This window comes from Vombatus ursinus, unplaced genomic scaffold (assembly GCF_900497805.2).
Source record: "Vombatus ursinus unplaced genomic scaffold, bare-nosed wombat genome assembly UNPS02014179.1, whole genome shotgun sequence".
In the NCBI taxonomy this organism is placed as follows: Eukaryota; Metazoa; Chordata; class Mammalia; order Diprotodontia; family Vombatidae; genus Vombatus; species Vombatus ursinus.
In genome coordinates, this window is record NW_020953957.1 from 2,002,163 (window position 1) to 2,021,076 (window position 18,914).

The window sequence follows — 18,914 nt, forward strand, 5'->3', positions numbered from 1 at the left end:
AGGGATTGGGGCTGGGAGTTGCTCAGTATGCTGAAACTGTGCATTTAAATTTTGAGAGGGTATCCAGCCTTCAGTGCGAGATTCCTGGATACAGGGGACAATAGAAATCGAATTTGACAACTCTACTCTGATGTCCATCCCCACTCCTTATCTCCTCCCTTCCCTGAGTCAGGCCCCATCATGCTCCTATACTTAGGAAAAGAGCTACATGATGAGCAACCCTTATTTAAACACCCCATTCCTCAATATCATTCCAGTTAAAACCCCAAACTCACAGGATAGACAGAAGATAATGGCTTTACAGCAAGGGAAAACTAGCTGTGTGGCCTTGGGTAAGTCAATTAGCCATTTTGACCTCACTTTCTTCATTTGTTAAAAAAAAATTTGAGGAGAGGGGCTGGATTATGTGAAAGTAATACTCTTACCTTTATGTAGTACTTTAAAAACTACAAAACACCTTTGTATCTGTTATCTCAAAGGATCTCATAGAATCATAAAAATAAAGAATTCTTTGAAGGGCCTTTAGAGATATACAGTTTAACAGATGAGGAAACTTTGGGTCATAGAGGTTAAGAGACTTGCCCAAGGCCACACAGCCAGTAAATGGTAGAGCCAAGACTCAATCCAGGTCTTGACTCTAAGCCCAGTGTTCTTCCTACACACGCTCTGCTACTTTATTCGCTCTACTCAGAGAAGTTCTTTTAAGGACCCTTTCCTCTTTTAAGGAGGCTCTTATAAGATCCCACTCCAAAATTCTACGGAAACACCTGCTCAACAGGCTGACCCACTGCATAAACTCCACTGGGATGTTGTTGTCTCGTGTCCTCCCACGTGCCTGTCATTCATCCGAAAGGGATGATGCCATTGCCAACGTGTGATCAGTGAGGAATGTTTCCTTCAGAATATCAGCAGCTTCATGAAGACATTTGACTCAATTGGGAACAATGGATGTGATTCCCCTAGCTTGCTATCATGAGCCCAGGGAGAGGGGGAGGCCTGAAAGACAGAGAATCTAATTTCCTGACCTCCACTATCCCCTAATAGCTTCAAAAATGATAAATAGTTCTAGCACTCACTTATCTCTGACAGTTTCCTGTGTGTGTCTGGTCTCCTCAGCTAGACTGTATGCTCCCTCAGGACAGGAATTATGTCATATATGTTTTCACTTAGCACAGAGCTCTCCACAGAGGATATTCAGGAAACACTTGCCACTTGCTTAATGGAAATGCCCCTGGGAAAGAGAACATTGCAATGACGTTCAGGTCCAGCAGAGGACGGTGTTTCCATTGCTTTGCAATTCTGATGAGGCAGGTCCACCCAGGAGCTTCCAATGATTTCTGTCTTCTAGGACCCTGGTTCCTCTCAAGCCTTCTTTGGCTCATGGTTCCATTGCTCCTCTCCAGGCCAGAATGTATCCTCAAGGGCTATCGTGTGACCTGAAAAATTGGGTGAGGAGTTAGGTAAGGGTATGCCCAGACCCACCCTCACCACCCGCCATGGTCTGCTCAGACAGAAGCAACTCCTCCATCCTAGCAATCACAAACTCCCCACAATGCAAAGGCCTTCCAGAGGTCTTTTGCCTCTTTCCCCTGATCCAGAACCTTGGCCATGCTGAGCAGAGAGGCCTGAAAAAAGGCAACGGGGGCCCCACTTTTCACTGGGTGGTAACTCTTTATACTACAGGCATAGTGAAGAGACAATTAGCTAGCCTCTCTTTAAGGCAATAGTTAACCTGGAATCTATGGATAGATTTCAGGGTGTCAGTGAATTCATTTTTTAAAAAATATTTAGATAATTGTATTTCAATATAATTGGTTTCTGTGTAATCCTAGGTAACTTATTTTATGCGTTTAAAAACATTATCCTGAGAAGCAGTCCACAGGCTTCACCAGACTGCCAAAGGGGTTTTTGGAGCAAAATAAGATTAAGTACCCTCTGCTTTATAGAGACTTGTACAAATCCAATCCTATTAAGTGACAGTAAAGGTTTCAAGTGACCTGGGCTACCTCCTTTATTCTTTTTTTTTCTTTTTCTTTTTTTTTTTTGGTTAGGCAATGGGGTTAAGTGACTTGCCCAAGGTCACACAGCTAGTAAGTGTTATGTGTCTGAGACCAGTTTTGAACTCAGGTCTTCCTGACCCCAAGGCTGGAGCTCTATACACTGCACCACCTAGCTGCCCCTACCTCCTTTATTCTTAAAAAGATCCCAAGAAGATTCTATAGCCTCTCTCTCACTTGCAAATAATTATGATAGCTGGTGTACATATATATGTATACATATACATATATATTTACACATACCTGTGTGTGGGTATGTAGGTGTATATATACATATATACACAATATATACACCTCTACATGTACAAACATGTACATATACACATATTATACATACATACATATACACACACATATATGTAGCTTTGAAGTACCTTACCCACATTTTCTCATTAAGCTTCAGTACTTTGTGAAGGAGGCATTTTACAGGTTAAGTGATTTGCCTCTGATCACACTGCTAGCAGGTATCCCAAACACATTTGAACCCTGACCCTATGTCCAGCACATTCTCCAGTACAACATACTGGCTCTCCCAGTAGACAAATAAGTTCTGTTCTGTAGCTAATGAAAGTCTTCGGTGCTGCTGCTCCAATTTAAGCCCCTTCCTTTTGTTTCAGTCTCTTTGGAGATGGAGAAGAGCCGAGTGGCATCCTCCTTATAACAGTCCTTCAGACTCTGAAGGCTGCTGTACAAAGCCTGCCTCTGTCTGTCTTTTCACAATTATTTTTGGATTTAGGCATCCGAGGGGGCAGGGTCGGGAAGCAGCCTAACTTTGGCATAGATAGATGAAGCCTCACTCGCTTTTATAAATGGTGGTGAGAGAATGATGCAACTGATTAAGCAGGGCACACATGGAATTGCTAATGAGTTTGATAAAATTTTAATTACCCCTTGTTCTGTGGGGCAGGCAACAAACCATGAAAATAATCATCGTGTCGGGCTCTACCACAGCAGAGCTGTCAACCTAGAGGTAAGTGGGTAGGAGGGTATAGGGAGAGCTAAGATGAGAGGTGGGAGAGGAGCCCTAGACCAAGAGTGAGTAGGCAGGGAGGTTACAACCCCAGGAATTCCGGTGGAAGTGGGGTTGTTTCCACTATTATCCCATATCATTTCATTAGTTCTTGACTTATAGATTGACTTATTTCTATTTCAGTGAGGCTTAAGGGTAGGTTTCTAAAATTTCCCTCCAACCCTGGGGCAGAGGGAGGATATATGAAAGAGGCAGGAACCTGCCAGGGATACCCAGCACCTTAAGACATAGAGACAAGGGGCAGCTAGGTGGTGCAGTGGATAGAGCCCTGGATTCAGGAGGACCTGAGTTCAAATCTGGCCTCAGACACATAACACTTACCACCTGTGTGACCCTGGGCAACCCCATTGCCTAGCCAAAAAAAGAAAAAAAAAGATATAGAGACAAGATGAAAATCCAGATCCTGATTAGTTCTCAGAATCAAATCAGACCCAAGGCATCTCCATGGATTCACCCCCATGGTTTGGACACCTGCCATTGGCCTCCCTCCTCAGGACACAACCAGGAACTTCCCTCTCCTTTCCTTTCTTCTTTGAAGAATGAGAGTCAGAGGGATGAGGGATCCATTCTCAGGTACCTTGGTGGTTTTGACTTTGTTCCCGTTGCTACAGCTCCATCCAGACAGGTCTGGGAGCACCTTACACTCCTCCTCAGGCAGGCAGGGCTGCATCTGACACCACCACTTCTGCAGGACAATGGAGGCTGTGGGAATGGACAGTGGGGAGGGGTCAGCACTGATATCTGTGTGTACCTACATAGGTGAAGAGTAGCAGAACCTAGGTCTTCTCTCTGCTGCTGGAGTGGACAATGAGAGAGGCCTTCGAAGATTCACAAGCCCCCTGGGCTGTAGGCTATTTCCTTGAGAGTAGGGAGGGAACCGGAGCCCCAAGGCCAGTACATGCCCTCTGCCAGTGCCATCCTTCATCTCCGCTTCCAAGAGGGCTGAGGTGAGAAGGAATACCTCCTGGACTGAAGCCTAGTGGTGCTCCTAGCAGTGACTTCAAGCCCAGGTAATCCCTTCATCTCTGCAAGGACAACCCCGGCCAACCAAGTGCAGGGAACAGGAGTGATCCATCACTACGGCGGCTCTACAGTTCAACTATCTCACCAGTGTGAGGGCAGTTCCTCCACATAGCCCTTTCCTGTGGCAGTGCAACTGTGTCTCTGCTTCTGGGTCTGAGCAAATGTGCAAAGGAGGTTGAAGGCATGCACACGTTAATAAGTTCACGAATATACAAGAGTGTTAATGGGTGAGGGAATGGTCAGGGAGCAAACACTAAGCATCTGCCATGTGCCAGGCACTGCTAAGACAAAAATGAAGTAGTCCCTGCTCTGGGTGTATGAGTGTGCCAAAGTAAGTGTGTGAAAAGGTATATATTGGACTGTTCATGTTGTGGGGGGGGAGTAAGAGAAGACAGAAAGAAATAAAGAATAGAGAAAGGAGAGAGGAAAGGAAGAGAGGAGAGAAAAAGAAGAGATAGAGAAAGAAGGGAAAGAAGAGAGAGAGGAAGGGAGAGGGAGGGAAGAAGGAGAAAGGAGAGGGAGGGGGAGAGAGATACGGAGAAAGAAAGGGAGAGAGAGATGTAGGTGTGTGTGTGTGTGTGTGTGTGTGTGTGTGTATGAGAGAGAGAGAGTGAGAGAGACAGAGAGACAGAGACAGAGAGAGAGTGACAGAGAGAGACAGAGAGAGAGAGACACACACACACAGAGACAGAGAGTGAGAGAGAGAGAGAGAGAAAGAGAGAGTGAGAGAGAGAGAGTGAGAGAGAGAGATCTTAATCTATTCATATAAGGAAGTGAGGGGATGAGTAGTTCTTCAGTTGTTTCAGTCACGTCCAACTCTTCATGACCCCATTTGGGGTTTTCTTGGCCAGGATACTCAAGTGACTTGCCATTTCCTTCTCCAGCTCATTTTATAAATGAGGAAACTGAGGCACACAGGGTTAAGTGATTTGCCCAGGGTCACAGAGCTACTAAGTGTCTGAGGCCAGATTTGAAATCAAGTCTTCCTGATTCTAGACCCACCACTCTATCTACTGTGCCACCTAGCTGCCCTGAGGGTATGAGGTTATATCATCACTCTGGTGGCTCTAAAGTTCAGTTATAGGGGCAGCTAGGTGGCCCAGTGGATAGAGGACCAGCCCTGAAGTCAGGAGGACCTGGGTTCAAATCTGACCTCAGACACATAACACTCATAGCTGTGTGATTCTGGGCAAGTCACTTAACCCCAACTGCCTCACCAAAAAAAAAAAAAAAAGTTCAGCTATATCACCAGTGTGATTTGTGATGATGGGCATCCAAGGGGTGGGTATGAGGGTATATCATGAGAGGAGAATACAAGAAGCAAGTGTATAGAAAGGTGAATGTGGGGAAAAGTATTTAACAGGGTGTGAGACTTGGTGTGTGAGAAGGCAAAAATGTGAATGGGTAAGCGTGCAAAAAAATCTCTTCTTATCTGGAAAGAAGGAATAATAATGCCTTTCATGCTATGTGCATAGAAAGAATGATTATTTTTATTGTTATTATCATCACCATTGTCAGTTATCATCACAACAATAATCTCTCATATGGGCAGTGGAACCCGGGGCAGGAAAGAGAACTTTTATTTCACAAAGCCAGTAATTATATGTGCATGTTTACAATTTTCTTTGCTGGTCTTATGCAGTCTTGCTTGCTACGCCTCTCCCCCGCTCCCCACCATGTCCCCTGTCACTCACCGTCCACACAGGAGGGTTTTGCCCTAGTGGTCCCTGCCACCTGGCCTGGGAAGCAGGAACATTTGACTGTCTGGGATCGCTCCTCAATTCGGTTCCGGTTGCAGCATCGATGGGCAGCAATCACTTCACAGGTGCCAGGTTCCACATGTACTGGAAGAAGAAATGTCAGCAAGGATGCTGTCCTTCCTCACTCACCCAATGCTCCTCCTTCCCACATACTGGATATCCCCTGACACTTAGCTCCCCACCCTCAGGGCAGAGAATATCTTAAAAAATCATTTCCATTAAGAGATAAGTAGAAATCCTCCTGGGTATTTTCAGAACACTCCCCCACTCTTCTGAAAGAGTACTTAGTCCAAGATTGAGACTGAGAACCTACTGACCACACCTTCAAAAGAGCCCTACCCACCCAGGCCAAAGAGAATGAGCCTACAGCCCCTCCCCATCTCGCCTTTACAGTGTGGGGGGATAGAGAGGACTAGGGGACTTACAAATGAGTGGGGAGGATTATCCGATTACATAGGCTTTCACTATTCCAGAAGGAAAACCACAGAATTAGGACAGGGGTCCAGACTTAACCCTTGAATCTCCACTCTCCTGTATAAAGCCTCTTTTCTGGTTTCCTTCCAGGGTGGGACTACTGTGCGGAACAACTGGGCATCTTCCCTGTGCTCCGTGGAATAACCTAAACTTGTTCTTTTTTAAACATGGAGACAGAAAGCAGCACCAACTGACATAAGTCTCTGGAAATTCTACCCACTAAGCCTAGCATCTGTTCAGGATGGATCGTGCCTAGCTCTCTAGTTTTTCTCCATTCCCCTGAGGCAGGGTCCAAGGTCATGTTAGTCAAACTATGATTCCAGTTAAGCAGAGGACACCCCCCCTCATTTAAGCTCCAAACCTCTCCAAGAGTCCCATGCCTTTCAAAGGCACATTCCTCGTGTCCCCCTTCCCAGAAAAAAAAAAGCAAAACCTGTGTGAGTCCGAGGATGTGATGAAGCAAATGCCAGCCGTGCCCACAGTGGGGCCAAGCAGAGCACCAAAAGACAGAATCCTGTGCTCCAGCTCCGAAAGTCCCTCTCACTCATTCTGAAGAAAGACAGAGACAAGATGTGTGGGGTTGGAACAGGGATAAAAATGCAACACCTCCTATGCTCTTCTTGTTCCTCTTTCAATCCCAACCAGAATAGGGTTCCCAAATACAACAGTGAAGGAGGCTAGAAATGGAGGGAACCCTATGGGATTCCCAGAATAGGAAGATGGTACCCAAACCAGAAGAGACAAATGAGGAAAATAGCCTCTCAGAATATGGGATGGAGTTGGAGCCCACAAAAAAAGGTAGAGTCAGTATGCTTCCTTCCTTCCTTTCTTCTGCCAAGCCTTAGCTACCTCCCTTTAATTTGGCCCATCTCCCCCTGACTCACCTCTTACTGGGCTCCCAGCTATTGCCTGTAAATACACTGGACTCAAACTGACTCCACCTGGGTAAGTGGGAGAAAACATTGGGGTCTCTGGGAGGAGAGAGACAGACAGAGAGAGAGAGAGAGAGAGAGAGAACTTGAGATTGAGTATAATGTTAAAGCGCAAGGAGAGAAGAGGAAGATACTTGTGGGGTTGGGGTGGGTGCTGGATACTAAAGTTAATCAGGCAAATCCCTCAAATGCTAGATCCCTGGGCAAAATTTTCAGGGGTCCTAAACCATTCTCGCTCCTTTCCTTCCCCTTGAGAGGGTATGTGTTTCCTCTTTTCTCAAAGACTTCAGGTCAAATGCTGGATCCTTATCTGAGGGCATCTCCTCTACCCCTCCAACCAATAGATGGGAGATCTAGGGAACAGAGACTGAGGAATTCTTTGTGCCTACTCTGGGGTGAAGACAATTGTGTTTCCGCAGAGATGAAGGGATAGAATAGGTTGGGGCTGGCTGGGTAACAATTTTTGCGGGAACTGAGGGACGTAAATAGAGCCAAGGAACAGAAAACATCTGGTCCTTTTCCTGGTGGAAACCATAAAGGAATTGAGACCCTCCCCTCAGGGACCCTGAACTGGGTTCTACTCCATCTATCTCCAATTCCCTGTCTACCCCAGCCCTTGGCCCTTGTATGGTCTCTAGTCACTTTCTCTTTGAAGGATAAATTGAGCTAATTCCACTCTCACTGTTCTCACATCCCTATCTATTCTAGAGGGTAAGATCACAGAAGGGCTCTGATCCCCAGAGAGCAGAACCCCCAATAGTTACTCTTTCTTTCAAGGGATTGCCCTACACCACACACACACACACACACACACACACACACACACACACACACACACACACACACACAGAGGCTGAGTGGCAAGAATTAAAACATAAAGATGATACTCAGGACCACAAAGTTGGGAGGGATCCTGGTGTTTTTGTTCCCAGCTCCAGCAGTAGGGATGGAGTCAGTGATCTTGTCATAGCTGGTCAGACTTCACTTTACCCCTAGTAGGAAGACTATAGGGTGTTTTGAAGGAAGGGAAAAGAAAGGGGGCTGGGGGTGAGGAACCCTTTTTTGTGTCCATTTTATCCCTGGAACTAACATCCACACAGTTTGGTAGGTAGGAGGAGCTCTGTGGATCAGAAAGGCCACTCAGCTAGGATCTGGTCACTTCTCTCCTATACCTATAAATAATTTCATTTTGATTATTTCCTATACCCCTATTCTCTGCTGGCCCATTCCCCCGATTCTCACAATCCACAGGAATGCCTCCCTCCCAGCTCCAAGGGGCCTTAAGCTGTGCATACACTGAGGGAAGGATGCTGAAAGGAGACAGAATGGTGCCCTCGATGGAGGCGTTTTGCAACAGTCTTCCTTCTACCATCCACTCCCTCTCTCACTGGAGAAAGCAGGTTCTCCTTGGGGGTCTGTTTTCGCTACTACATTGAAGGATTTGGTGTCTACTGCCTCAGTTTCCCCTCCTGTCTCCGAGGGGTGATGCTCATGGCACCAAATCACCATCCAGGCTCTGGAAGAGATAACACCCTCCTCTCCTCTCCCTCTGTTCCACACATCATTACTAACAGTGCCCTACCTTACAGAAGAAATTCGGGGCTGGATATGGGGACATGAGGAACCCCCAGTCTCTTCCTACCCACGGGACAGGACTCCCTCCACTTTCCCCTCCCCCTCCTTGTCCCAGCCCCTCTAGACATCCTCCCAGATCTCGACACCTGGGGCTTCCTAGTGTTTCATACCTGCGGCCGCTTCTGCCCACCGAACCAGAGGTCGCCCCTGCTCCTACACTCGAGGACCAAGAACCTGAGAGCCTGTAGCCGGGACCGGGCCGTTGCCGCCCTGCAGTCGCTGCACTGACCGGCTTCGTTCCGTCGGGCACTGTCCGGAACCGCTGGATCTCCGTCACCAAGTCGCTGAGCTCTCGGTACAGCTGGGCACCAGCTAGGCTGTTTTCGACGGTGCCACTCCCGGGGCACTGGGGAGCTCCGGGCCCGGCCCAGCCCAGCTCTGCGGAGCTCGGCTCTGCTACCTCTCTCTCTGGTTCTCCCGCCCCAAAAGGCTAAAAAGCGCGCCGCCGCTGCGTATTTGTCCGCTGCGGGCCGCCTCCGTTCCCCCAGCCCTGCACCACCGCCAGCAGCCTTCGACCACTCCTGGGACAGCGACGGGCGCAGCGCAGGAGAACGCAGCGCGGAAGAACGCAGCGCAGCACCGCCGACCCCCGTTAAGCCGCGACAGCCCCAGCCGGGACAGCGGGGACAGCGGGACCAGCGTCTGTGAGGGGGCGGCCAGCGGGGACCAGGTAGCAGCGGCCTCTGGCGGCCACACGAGGAAGGAGGGGACTGGGGAACACCTCGACCCCCATGCCCCGCCCGTTCTCAGTCCCTCGCCTCTTGCTCCTGTATTCTGCAAGTAACCTTTATTACCAAGCTGGTTGAACTCACACTGACAAGTTCACAGGAAAGATACGCCCGGCTCCAAGGTCTAATGATCTGTAAGGTCCCTTCCAACCCTGAAATGACACCATTCTTTGGTCCGTTCCCTGATGCGCCCTCGGAGCGGTGGAGGGAGGGGCAAGAGGTGTTGACAGAACTGGGACTAAGGGTAGGTAAGGTAGACAGTCACCCAGGGTGCAACATGGGGGCGGGTGTGCAAAGAGGGACTTAAGTGTTACTTTTTATAGACACGTATTTTTAATGCAGTCCCCCAGGGCTTAGGAACACAGCTGTGAAAGACTCCTTTCCTAACTGAGTTCTTAACTGAGGAAGAAGTTCCTCTTTCAAGAAATAAAATTGTATTCATACTTTCATGGAGACTAGAAAAAGGAGGGAATAGGGGAAATCAATCTGTAAAAAAACTACTCTGTCTGGGGCAGGGATGAGGAACCTTCGGCCTCAGGCCACACGTGGCCCTCTAGGTCCTCAAGTACAGCCCTTTGACTGAATCCAAACTTCACAGGACAAATCCCCTTAATAAAAGGATTTGTTCTGCAAATATTAGACCCAGTCAAAAGGCCACACCCAAGGACCTAGAAGACCATATGTGGCCTGGAGGCTGCAGGCTCACCACCCCTGTAGGGTTTACTGATGCCTTGGCCCTAAGTCGGGATATAGGGGATAGTGTGGCTGAATGAGGCCGGCTTTGTACTCCCTGCCCAGAGACACCCTATAGGACTGCACCAATCAGCAGCCAAAGTCAGAACCAATAGTACAGGGCAACCAAGGTATGCTCTGGGGCATTGATATGCCGCCACTTTCTTCTCACCCCCTTGCTAGACCTTTTCCAGTCCCTCCCCAGGGACCCATGGCCACTGCACCCCTAGACTGGGTCTGCCTTCTGCCTTCTCTATTGGAGTTAGAGTTAAGATTCTGGGTTTGATTGCACCTTCAGTCTGGTTATCCTCTGGGCCTCCTCAGCTGATCATACCACCTGATTTCCCTCCACACCCACTACCTCAAGCGAAAAGCTTCCTAATTATGGGAGGAAACCTGACTGATGAGTACGTTTTTTGGCTTCCAGGAGCCACATTTATCCTTCTGCTGAAGTGCTCTTCCTAAAGTACAAACAAGTCTGACCAAGTCATTTCCCTACTCAATAAATCCTAATGGCTCCCTGTTACCTCTAGGATCAAATAAAAACTCTGTCTGGCATTGAAAGCTCTTAACAACCTAGCTCTTCCTACCATGCCACTCTTCCCATGCATTATTCTCCTTTCAGCACAGTCTTAGCTTACTTGATGTTTTCTCTCCATTTCCTTACTCCATGCCTCACTGTTACCCATGCCTGGAATATTCTGCCTCCTCACCTTTCCTCCTCTTAGAATGCCTGGTTTTCCTTCAAAACTCAGCTCAAGTATCTTTTACATAAACCTTTTCCTAATTGTCCTAGCGGCTAGTGTACTCTCTTGTCTGATTACCTCATTTTTAGTGGGTAGATGGGGCAGCTAGGTGGCAAAGCAGATAGAGCAGGAAGACCCATCTTCCTGAGTTCAAATTGGCATCAAACATTTACTAGCTGTGTGATCCTAGGCAAGTCACTTAACTCTATTTGCCTCAATTTTCTCATCTGTAAAATGAGCTGGAGAAGGGAATGGCAAACCACTCCAGTATCTTTGCCAAGAAAACCCCACATGGGGTCTTGGAGAGTCAGACATGACTGAATACTCTAAGTCTACAAGGTCCTGACTATATATAGATATATATATATATCCCTTGTAGTTGGGTGAGGAATGGAAAGCATAAAGAATGGCTGGTTAACACAAGAAAGCAGGGAGATGCCCCAGAAACACTGAATAATAAGAACTAGGGTATTTCTGGAAAATTGACATACTTAATTCTTATCTATGCCTTCAGTTCAATTCAACAGACATTTATTAAGATCTTTTTAGTTCCAGGGGGATGAGGGAGAAGGAGGCATCATGGCTTAGTGGTTAGTGGGTGCTGGGCTTAGAGTCAGGAAGACCTGAGCTCAAGACCAGCCTTTGACACTTCCCAAGTGAATGACCCTGAGTAAGCCATAAACCTTTCTGTATTTCAGGCTAAATCGTAGGCAGCTTGTGATCTCTAATGGTGAAGAAAGTTCTCTAAGCTGATGAAATCACAGATCCTTTGGGAATATATATATACACACAAAATATATGTATAATATCCTGACCCTGTCCTTGTTTTGGTCTCTCCCTTTTTCTGATTTTCTGTTGTGCACCTATTTTGCTGTCCTTTTTCCCCAACCAAAGATGATTAGCTTGGCCTGTGACTCCCTCCAGTGGTAGTTACATGACAGGCTCAGTGTCCCACTGAATTTACTTTGTCAGTTATCACCTATACCACTTCCCCCCCTAAAAAAAACTTGGGCCCACTTAGATCTCTAATACTGATAAAATAGGGTGTCATGAGACTATGGCAATCCAAAGGAAAGGAAGTAGTGAGGCTTAGAAGCTGGGGGTAGGAAGGGAGGGAAAAAGAAAGACAGAGTAATAGCAGAGCCTTTGCCACAGGAGGTGGTCTGCATGGGAATATGACCATAGGGAAATTACACGTACAATTAATTCACTAATTCAGGATAGTTTGCTCATATTCAAAGTCATTGCCTTCCCTTTCTCCCCCATTCTCCCCCCTCAAGCACACACACATTGGTGTAGTCTCACTAGAGGTGTTGTCACACCAGGTCATCAGGCAGCACGCACCCAGAGGTTGCTGACACTGAATTCCTCAGGGCAGCCACCTAGTTAAGACACTCTGCCTTCAGGAAGGTCCTCCTCGAAAGTCCAGTATGCAGTTGGACCCCATTTTCAGAGAGCTCCACTAAAAAAACCTCTTGGATTTTCCCTTGTTCATTGGTTTCCAGCTACTCAGAAAGGGAGTCCTAGTTGAAGTCTGGCCTAGTACAAAGGAGAATTGGAGTCCCAAGCCACTTCCTACAGACAGGTGACCCATTTCCTTCCCAGGTTAGTGAAGGGAAGCTAAGGTAAGGGAGGAGGCAGGAAACAGGGCTAGGTGATGCTGGCGGTGATGCTGCTCCCCAGCTGACTTGGGAGAAGGGGAAGCCAGTGATAGAGAATTAAGCATAACTTCGAGCTGACCCAGTCCCCAGATCAGTGGGGCTGGTCTCAGTACATCCCTCCCAGAACCCTCAGGGGGTGGGGCGTTCTGGGGGCGGGGCCAAGAGTAGCAGCATGCTACACCGAGTGCGCTCCGCGGTGGCGCACCTGGTCAGCTCTGGGGGCCCACCGGGGTCTGGGTCCAACGAGCTCCCTACCCCGGCGTCGCCCGACCCCATTGCTCACCCAGAAGCACCTCGTAGCCCTCCGGCGGGGGCTGAAAGCGGAACTAGGGCATCTGGGGATGCTGTGGAGAATCGGGGGAGCTTCTCTCGACCAACCTTCTTGCAGCTGAGTCCCAGGGGTCTACGACGAGCCGAAGACCACGCAGGCCGGGTCGTGCAGAGTCCCCCGGACACAGGCCGCCGCCTGCCCTGGAGAACGGGCTATGCCGAGTGAGCCCCCCTCCCTGATCCCATTCCAGAATGGCATCTTGGGCGCCTGGACCCCTCTTACCCCCAAATTTGCTCCTGAAATTCTGAGAATCACTCTCCCTCCCTGCCCCTCGGACCCCCATCTCTTTTTGGGATGCCCCGACCCCAGAAATCTCGGCTCGAGGCTGGTATCCCCAAAGTCTCACCACTCAGAGACCCCATCACGCCCCCTCACTCTTTTCTGGATTCCCACCCATCATCCTGTGACGGGGAGACAGAGGGCGAGGCTGGAGAACCTGTGGTATAAGTTGGCAGTTTCTCGGCTCGCAAGCCGGCACTTAATATATAAGTGAGTGCGAGAGAGAAAAAAAAAGGGGGATCTGTTAAGAGAGGAACTAGGCTGAAGCCAGGAACCTCGCCCCCCCCCCCGCCTCCCCCGCCGACTCCTGGCCTCAAGACCAGACATTCCCCTCCCCCTCCACAACCAGAAATAGCCTGGGACTCGAAGCTTCGGCCTTGCTCTCGTGGGGGGCGGGGGGGGGGGACGGGGGGCGTAGCGCGAGGTGCTAGGGGCAGGTGGAGAGGGAAGGGGAGCTGGATAGTTCCTTCAGGGCAGCAGAGCCAAGCCAGGGCCAAGGCTAGCTCTTCGACCTCGGGAGTCAGGATCCAGGCGAGTTCCCAGTCTGGGATGCATTTTTAATACCTCTGCCGGGAAAGCAAAAGCTGAAAGTGGGATGGAGCAGGTGGAGGGAAGGAAGAGGTGATGGCATAATTCCTGCCCCCCATGGTCATTCTCAGGTCTCATAGGCTGTGTGCTGTGGGCATACCCGAGGGGTGTCTTCCCCTCCCCCTATAATTCTTTTCCTGAATTGTTGCACTTCCTCATTTTGCAAAGGACCAGAGACGTTCCTTGTCCCATTTTAGGATCTGTAGTACAGAAAGAGTTTGGTTTACCTCCTGGAAGATACAGGAGACAGGATCTGAGGAAGTAAAATTTCCTGTCCTTTCCTCTTCAATCCCCACCACCATTATAGTAATTCCTTAGAGACCCTTTCTAACTGAAGGGGCCTTCTCCCTTGTAGAAATGAGTTGTGAGAGGAGGTAGTGCATGGAGCTTCTCTCAGAAGGTGAGAGTAGAACTCCCAAACCAGGGCTCTGTGTATACTTCCCTTCCCTCCAATCCTTGTGCCTGCCTCTGGCCTGTATCCCAGCTCTGACCTTTCAACACTTGGCGGGCAAGCTGAACATGATGGGGGAGGGGAGTTCTTCTGGGTCCCTGCCTGTGTGTCCAGCCTGATGTGGTCAATCTGGCCTGGCAGGGTCATTAACGCAGGCAAGAGTCGCCATAATGAGGACCAAGCATGCTGTGAGGTGGTTTATGTGGAAGGCAGACAGGCCAGGATGGGTGGGCCAGGGAAATCCATCAATGATCAGGTGAGTTCCTCATGCCCCTGACCCTTCCACTGTTCTAAAATATGAAATCTCTAGGGAAAGTTATTTGCTCACCTCGGCCCAAACCTTAATTAATCAACTGCTCAACTTTGACTTTCTCATCTTCATCTTTTGATTTTTTTAACCTGTTGTTTATTTGGATTTTTAAAAAATTCCTAGAGTTGGCCTTAAGCCCCCTTTCTAAAAATTCTTTAGTTTTCATTTTACAACATCACACACACAATGAGTGCTCCAACCCTTGTTAATTAGTGAGCTGGTTACTAATTTGACCTTTGGCCTTGATTCTATCTGGCCTTAGATTTCTGACCCCTAACCTTGATGCTTTTCTCTGATCCAATTCTTTATTGACCCAATTTGGTCCCCTAGAAATTTCTCCTACACATCTCACCCTCTCCATCATTTCTCTTCAGGGCAACCAGGGTCTCTACTTCCACTATTGGGGCCTGTTCGATGGGCATGCAGGGGGTGGGGCAGCAGAGATGGCCTCTAGACTCCTTCATCGACATATTCGGGAGCAGCTTCGGGGCCTAGTGGAGATCCTGCAGGACCCTTCTCCACCCCCGATCTGCCTTCCATCCTCTACTGAGGCCTCTGTCTCCTTGGAACCCTCATGCCCTGGTGGGTCCCAGCCATGCTGGCCATTGCAGAACGAAGTGACCCATGAGAGCCTAGTGGTGGGGGCCATTGAGAATGCCTTCCGGTTCATGGTGAGAGGCAAGAAGAGTGTCTGGGTGGGGAGGGAGACACTAGCCCTCATGAGGGAGTCAAGGTTGATCTGAGTTGGGAGGGCAGATGTTAGTGGAAGGTATCAGACTGACTGACCCCTCTGCCCAAAAGGGAGAGGTCCAAAGAATCTCTATGAGCTCAGCCTTAGAGAGAATTGAGGAAGGGAAAGGAAAAGGTTTTCTTTTCTTTCTCCCAGCTCTGTGCATTCCATCCATTTTTGACTCTTCATCTAAGCAGAACCTCGGACCACCCCCCCAACACTGTACCCTTTTGTCTCTGTCATGCCAACAATGTAGTCAGGTTGAATTGGGGGCAGGGGCGGATATGGGTCACAATTTCTCCCTGAGATTGAGATGAACCTCTTTATCTCCAACTCTCTGCCTTCACACTTCTCCCATCCTTCCCTGATGGCAGGATGAACATATGGCACGAAAGCAGAGGAATCAGTATGCTGTAGGGGGTTGCTGTGCCCTGGTCACAGTCTACCTCCTAGGGAAGATGTATGTGGCCAATGCTGGAGACAGCAGGTATGGTGGGGCAAGGAGAATGGAGAGGAATCTAGTTTTAGGGGCTAAAGGTCAGTGGCTGTGAGAACAAAGAAACTACATGCTTAAAGAAGGCAAGGGAGGTGTAGGAAGTCAGAGATAGCATATGGGGACAGAAGAATTATGGAGGAATTTGTCAGGAGAGGATCTGGGCAGGGCCTGGGGAGGTCTGGACAAAGCCTCCTCAGCCCTGGAGATTGGTTTGATCTTGAAGTTGGTTCTACATTCCCTTCCCTCATCCTAGGGCTATCATTGTCCGAAATGGGGACATCATTCCAATGTCTCGGGAGTTTACCCCTGAGACAGAAAGACAGAGACTGCAACTCCTTGTAAGTGAGACCCAACCCTCACTTTTCCCTTACACCTCTCCTGGACCTCAGATTTCCCCAGGGCTGCCAGGCCCTTTACTTTATACACAGACTTTGCCTCAGTTTTCTCTGCTCTAATGAGTAGTTGCCCTCTGGGCTGAGGAAAGTCTACCAGAGGTGGGGAACCTTTGGCCTCAAGGCCACATGTGGCCTTCTAGGTCCTTGGGTGTTTTACAGAACAAGTCTTTTTATTAAGGGGATTTGTTCTTGAAGTTTGGATTCAGTCAAAGGGCTGCACTTGAGGACCTAGAGGGCCACGTGTGGCCTGAGGCCGAAGGTTCCCCACCCCTGGTCTAAACTGAGATGATGATCTGATGGGAAGAAATGGAGGCCATTTCAATTTCATATTCTGCATCCATAGTTGAGGAGGGGGATTAAGGTAAAAGATTAAGGAGGGAAGGAGATTCACTAGATAGGAAGGGGAATATTTTGGTCACTGTGAGGGAGTCACACATTGCTGTGCCCTGAGGGACAAATTTGTCTTGCACTGATAAATTATGTGCAAGAGCCTGGGGGGTGATGTGACACACCCACATGACCCTCCTGATCCCCCAATTCCCTTGGGTGCTACCTGCTCCTCACCAACCCCTGCCATAATCCATCAGGGCTTCCTGAAACCAGAGCTATTGGGCAATGAGTTCACCCACCTCGAGTTCCCCCGGAGAGTCCAGCCAAAAGAGCTGGGTCGACGAATGCTGTATCGGGACCAGAGCATGACTGGCTGGTAACACTGCCTTTCTGCTGGTTATTGCTTGGTCCACTCATCTCCCCATCACTGGGAGGCCCTTCCCTTGGTAACCCAGGCACTTCACTGCCCGGGGGCAGAGGCTGGAGGTTGGTTGTGGGGACAGATGTTGCTTTCCCAGGGAACTTGAGTGAGAGTCAGGGTGGCCTCTACTTGGAGGGATGAAATAGCTTGATATTTGGGCAGTATTTTCCCTGCTTCCCCCTCCCCAGGGCCTATAAAAAGATTGAACTGCAAGATCTCAGGTTTCCCCTGGTTTGTGGAGAAGGCAAAAAGGTAAAGTCCCATGGGGAAGTGTGTGTGTGGTAGGTAGGGGGTGGATGGAGGGAAGGAGACCAGACTGGGGGTGGGGGTGGGGGTGGAGAGCCCTGCAAGGAGACATCATCAGCAATCTTTTATAGAGCTAGAGAATCAGTGTACAAATGGTCTAGAAGGTTATGAGGAAGAATTTAAATTCGTGCCCATTCCTTTCAGGCTCGGGTAATGGCCACTATTGGAGTGACCCGGGGCTTGGGTGACCATAATCTTAAGGTGTCCAGTTCTACTCTACCTGTCAAACCCTTCCTCTCCTGTTTCCCTGAGGTGAGTTGTACCAGGCCTCCCACCCCCCATCCCTGGATAGCCTGACTTTTTTGAGCCCCTCACATTCCTCTTCCTCGGATTCTCAAATCTTGCATCCCTATAATTACTCCCTTGAATTACTAATCTGGAAAGTTTTATAACTGGCCTCCTTTCAAGTTTTACACAATTCCCATCCCTCCTTAGCCCTTTTTCCTGCCCGTCTGACTTTCCCGTCCTCTACCTCCAGTGACTATCTGACCCACCTACCTACTTACCCACTCCATCCTATACTTCTCCAGGTACAGGTATATGACCTTACCCAATATGAGCACTGCCCAGATGATGTATTAATCCTGGGCACAGATGGATTATGGGATGTCAGCAGTGATAAAGATGTGGCTGCCACTGTGGACAAAGTACTGTCCAGCTACGAGCCCAATGATCCCAGCAGGTGAGGTTGAAAAGTGGCAGACGAGTCAAATTCTACATGTCTCCATGCATGTTACTTGCCTGTGTTTTCTCAAGCACAGGACTTCAATTTACCATTTGGCTGCTCATTATCTAGGTGACCTACAGCAAGACGCCTAACTTACTTTAGTTTAGTCTCTTCACTTGGAAATTGGGGATAATACAAAATCTCAGCCCTACTACTATTTCTGAGATCTTGGGCAAGTCACTTGATTTCTTTAGCCTTGGGTTTCCTTATTCATAAAACGGCTAGACTGTCCAGGGTCTTTGAGGCTGTCCATGTTATGAGTCCATAAATAACACCAAGTTTAAATAGGCTTGTTGTGAGATAGTAAATAGGAAAGCTGAAAGATGATACAAATGTAAGGTACCACATCATCTTGACCATTACATTTATTATTACATGAAGGTAACCTGAGTACATGTGTGTTCCTGGCAGGTACACTTCATTGGCCCAAGCCCTGGTCCTGGGGGCCAGGGGCATCTCCAGGGAGCAGGGCTGGCGGCTCCCCAATAACAAAATGGGCTCTGGCGATGATATTTCTGTCTTCGTCATCCCACTAGGGGGGGCTGACAGCTATACTTAAGGGGCCTAGTCCCCTCCTCCCTCAGCTTCTTCAGAATCCGGCTCCTCCCCAGCCCAGACCTTGCAGCTGGTTCCATAATACTCTTCAGTAGTACTTTCACTGGGCAGGGATTGTCAGCTGGTTCCATCATACCCCGGGCTGTGTGTAAATAAACCAAACGGACCCCAAAACTGCGTGTGTCTGTGCTTTGGGGAAAAACTGAAAGCGGGAGGG

General features: G+C 48.8%; 2 protein-coding genes across 3 annotated transcripts; one reads left to right on the forward strand and one right to left on the reverse strand.

Annotated features, from left to right (window-relative positions):
• Positions 1 to 541: 541 nt before the first annotated feature.
• Positions 542 to 9,103, reverse strand: TAFA3 (TAFA chemokine like family member 3). 2 transcript variants are annotated; one of them, XM_027860350.1, is made up of 5 exons: positions 9,022 to 9,103; positions 6,778 to 6,893; positions 5,805 to 5,954; positions 3,665 to 3,789; positions 542 to 1,436 (listed from the first exon to the last, which is right to left on the reverse strand). In XM_027860350.1, the coding sequence occupies exons 2-5, from the start codon at positions 6,890 to 6,892 to the stop codon at positions 1,425 to 1,427; spliced, it is 402 nt and encodes a 133-aa protein (XP_027716151.1). In that variant the 5' UTR covers position 6,893; positions 9,022 to 9,103; the 3' UTR covers positions 542 to 1,424. The 2 variants fall into 2 exon arrangements, with proteins under 2 accessions (XP_027716151.1, XP_027716150.1); XM_027860349.1 differs by lacking the exon at positions 9,022 to 9,103 and adding an exon at positions 7,229 to 7,250.
• A 3,847-nt stretch (positions 9,104 to 12,950) lies between these two features.
• Positions 12,951 to 18,871, forward strand: PPM1J (protein phosphatase, Mg2+/Mn2+ dependent 1J). Its single transcript, XM_027860348.1, has 10 exons — positions 12,951 to 13,270; positions 14,569 to 14,683; positions 15,112 to 15,408; positions 15,842 to 15,954; positions 16,217 to 16,301; positions 16,946 to 17,064; positions 17,298 to 17,361; positions 17,560 to 17,667; positions 17,946 to 18,097; positions 18,554 to 18,871. Exons 1-10 carry the CDS (start codon positions 12,951 to 12,953, stop codon positions 18,699 to 18,701), a joined length of 1,521 nt encoding a protein of 506 aa, XP_027716149.1. The 3' UTR covers positions 18,702 to 18,871.
• Positions 18,872 to 18,914: the final 43 nt, after the last annotated feature.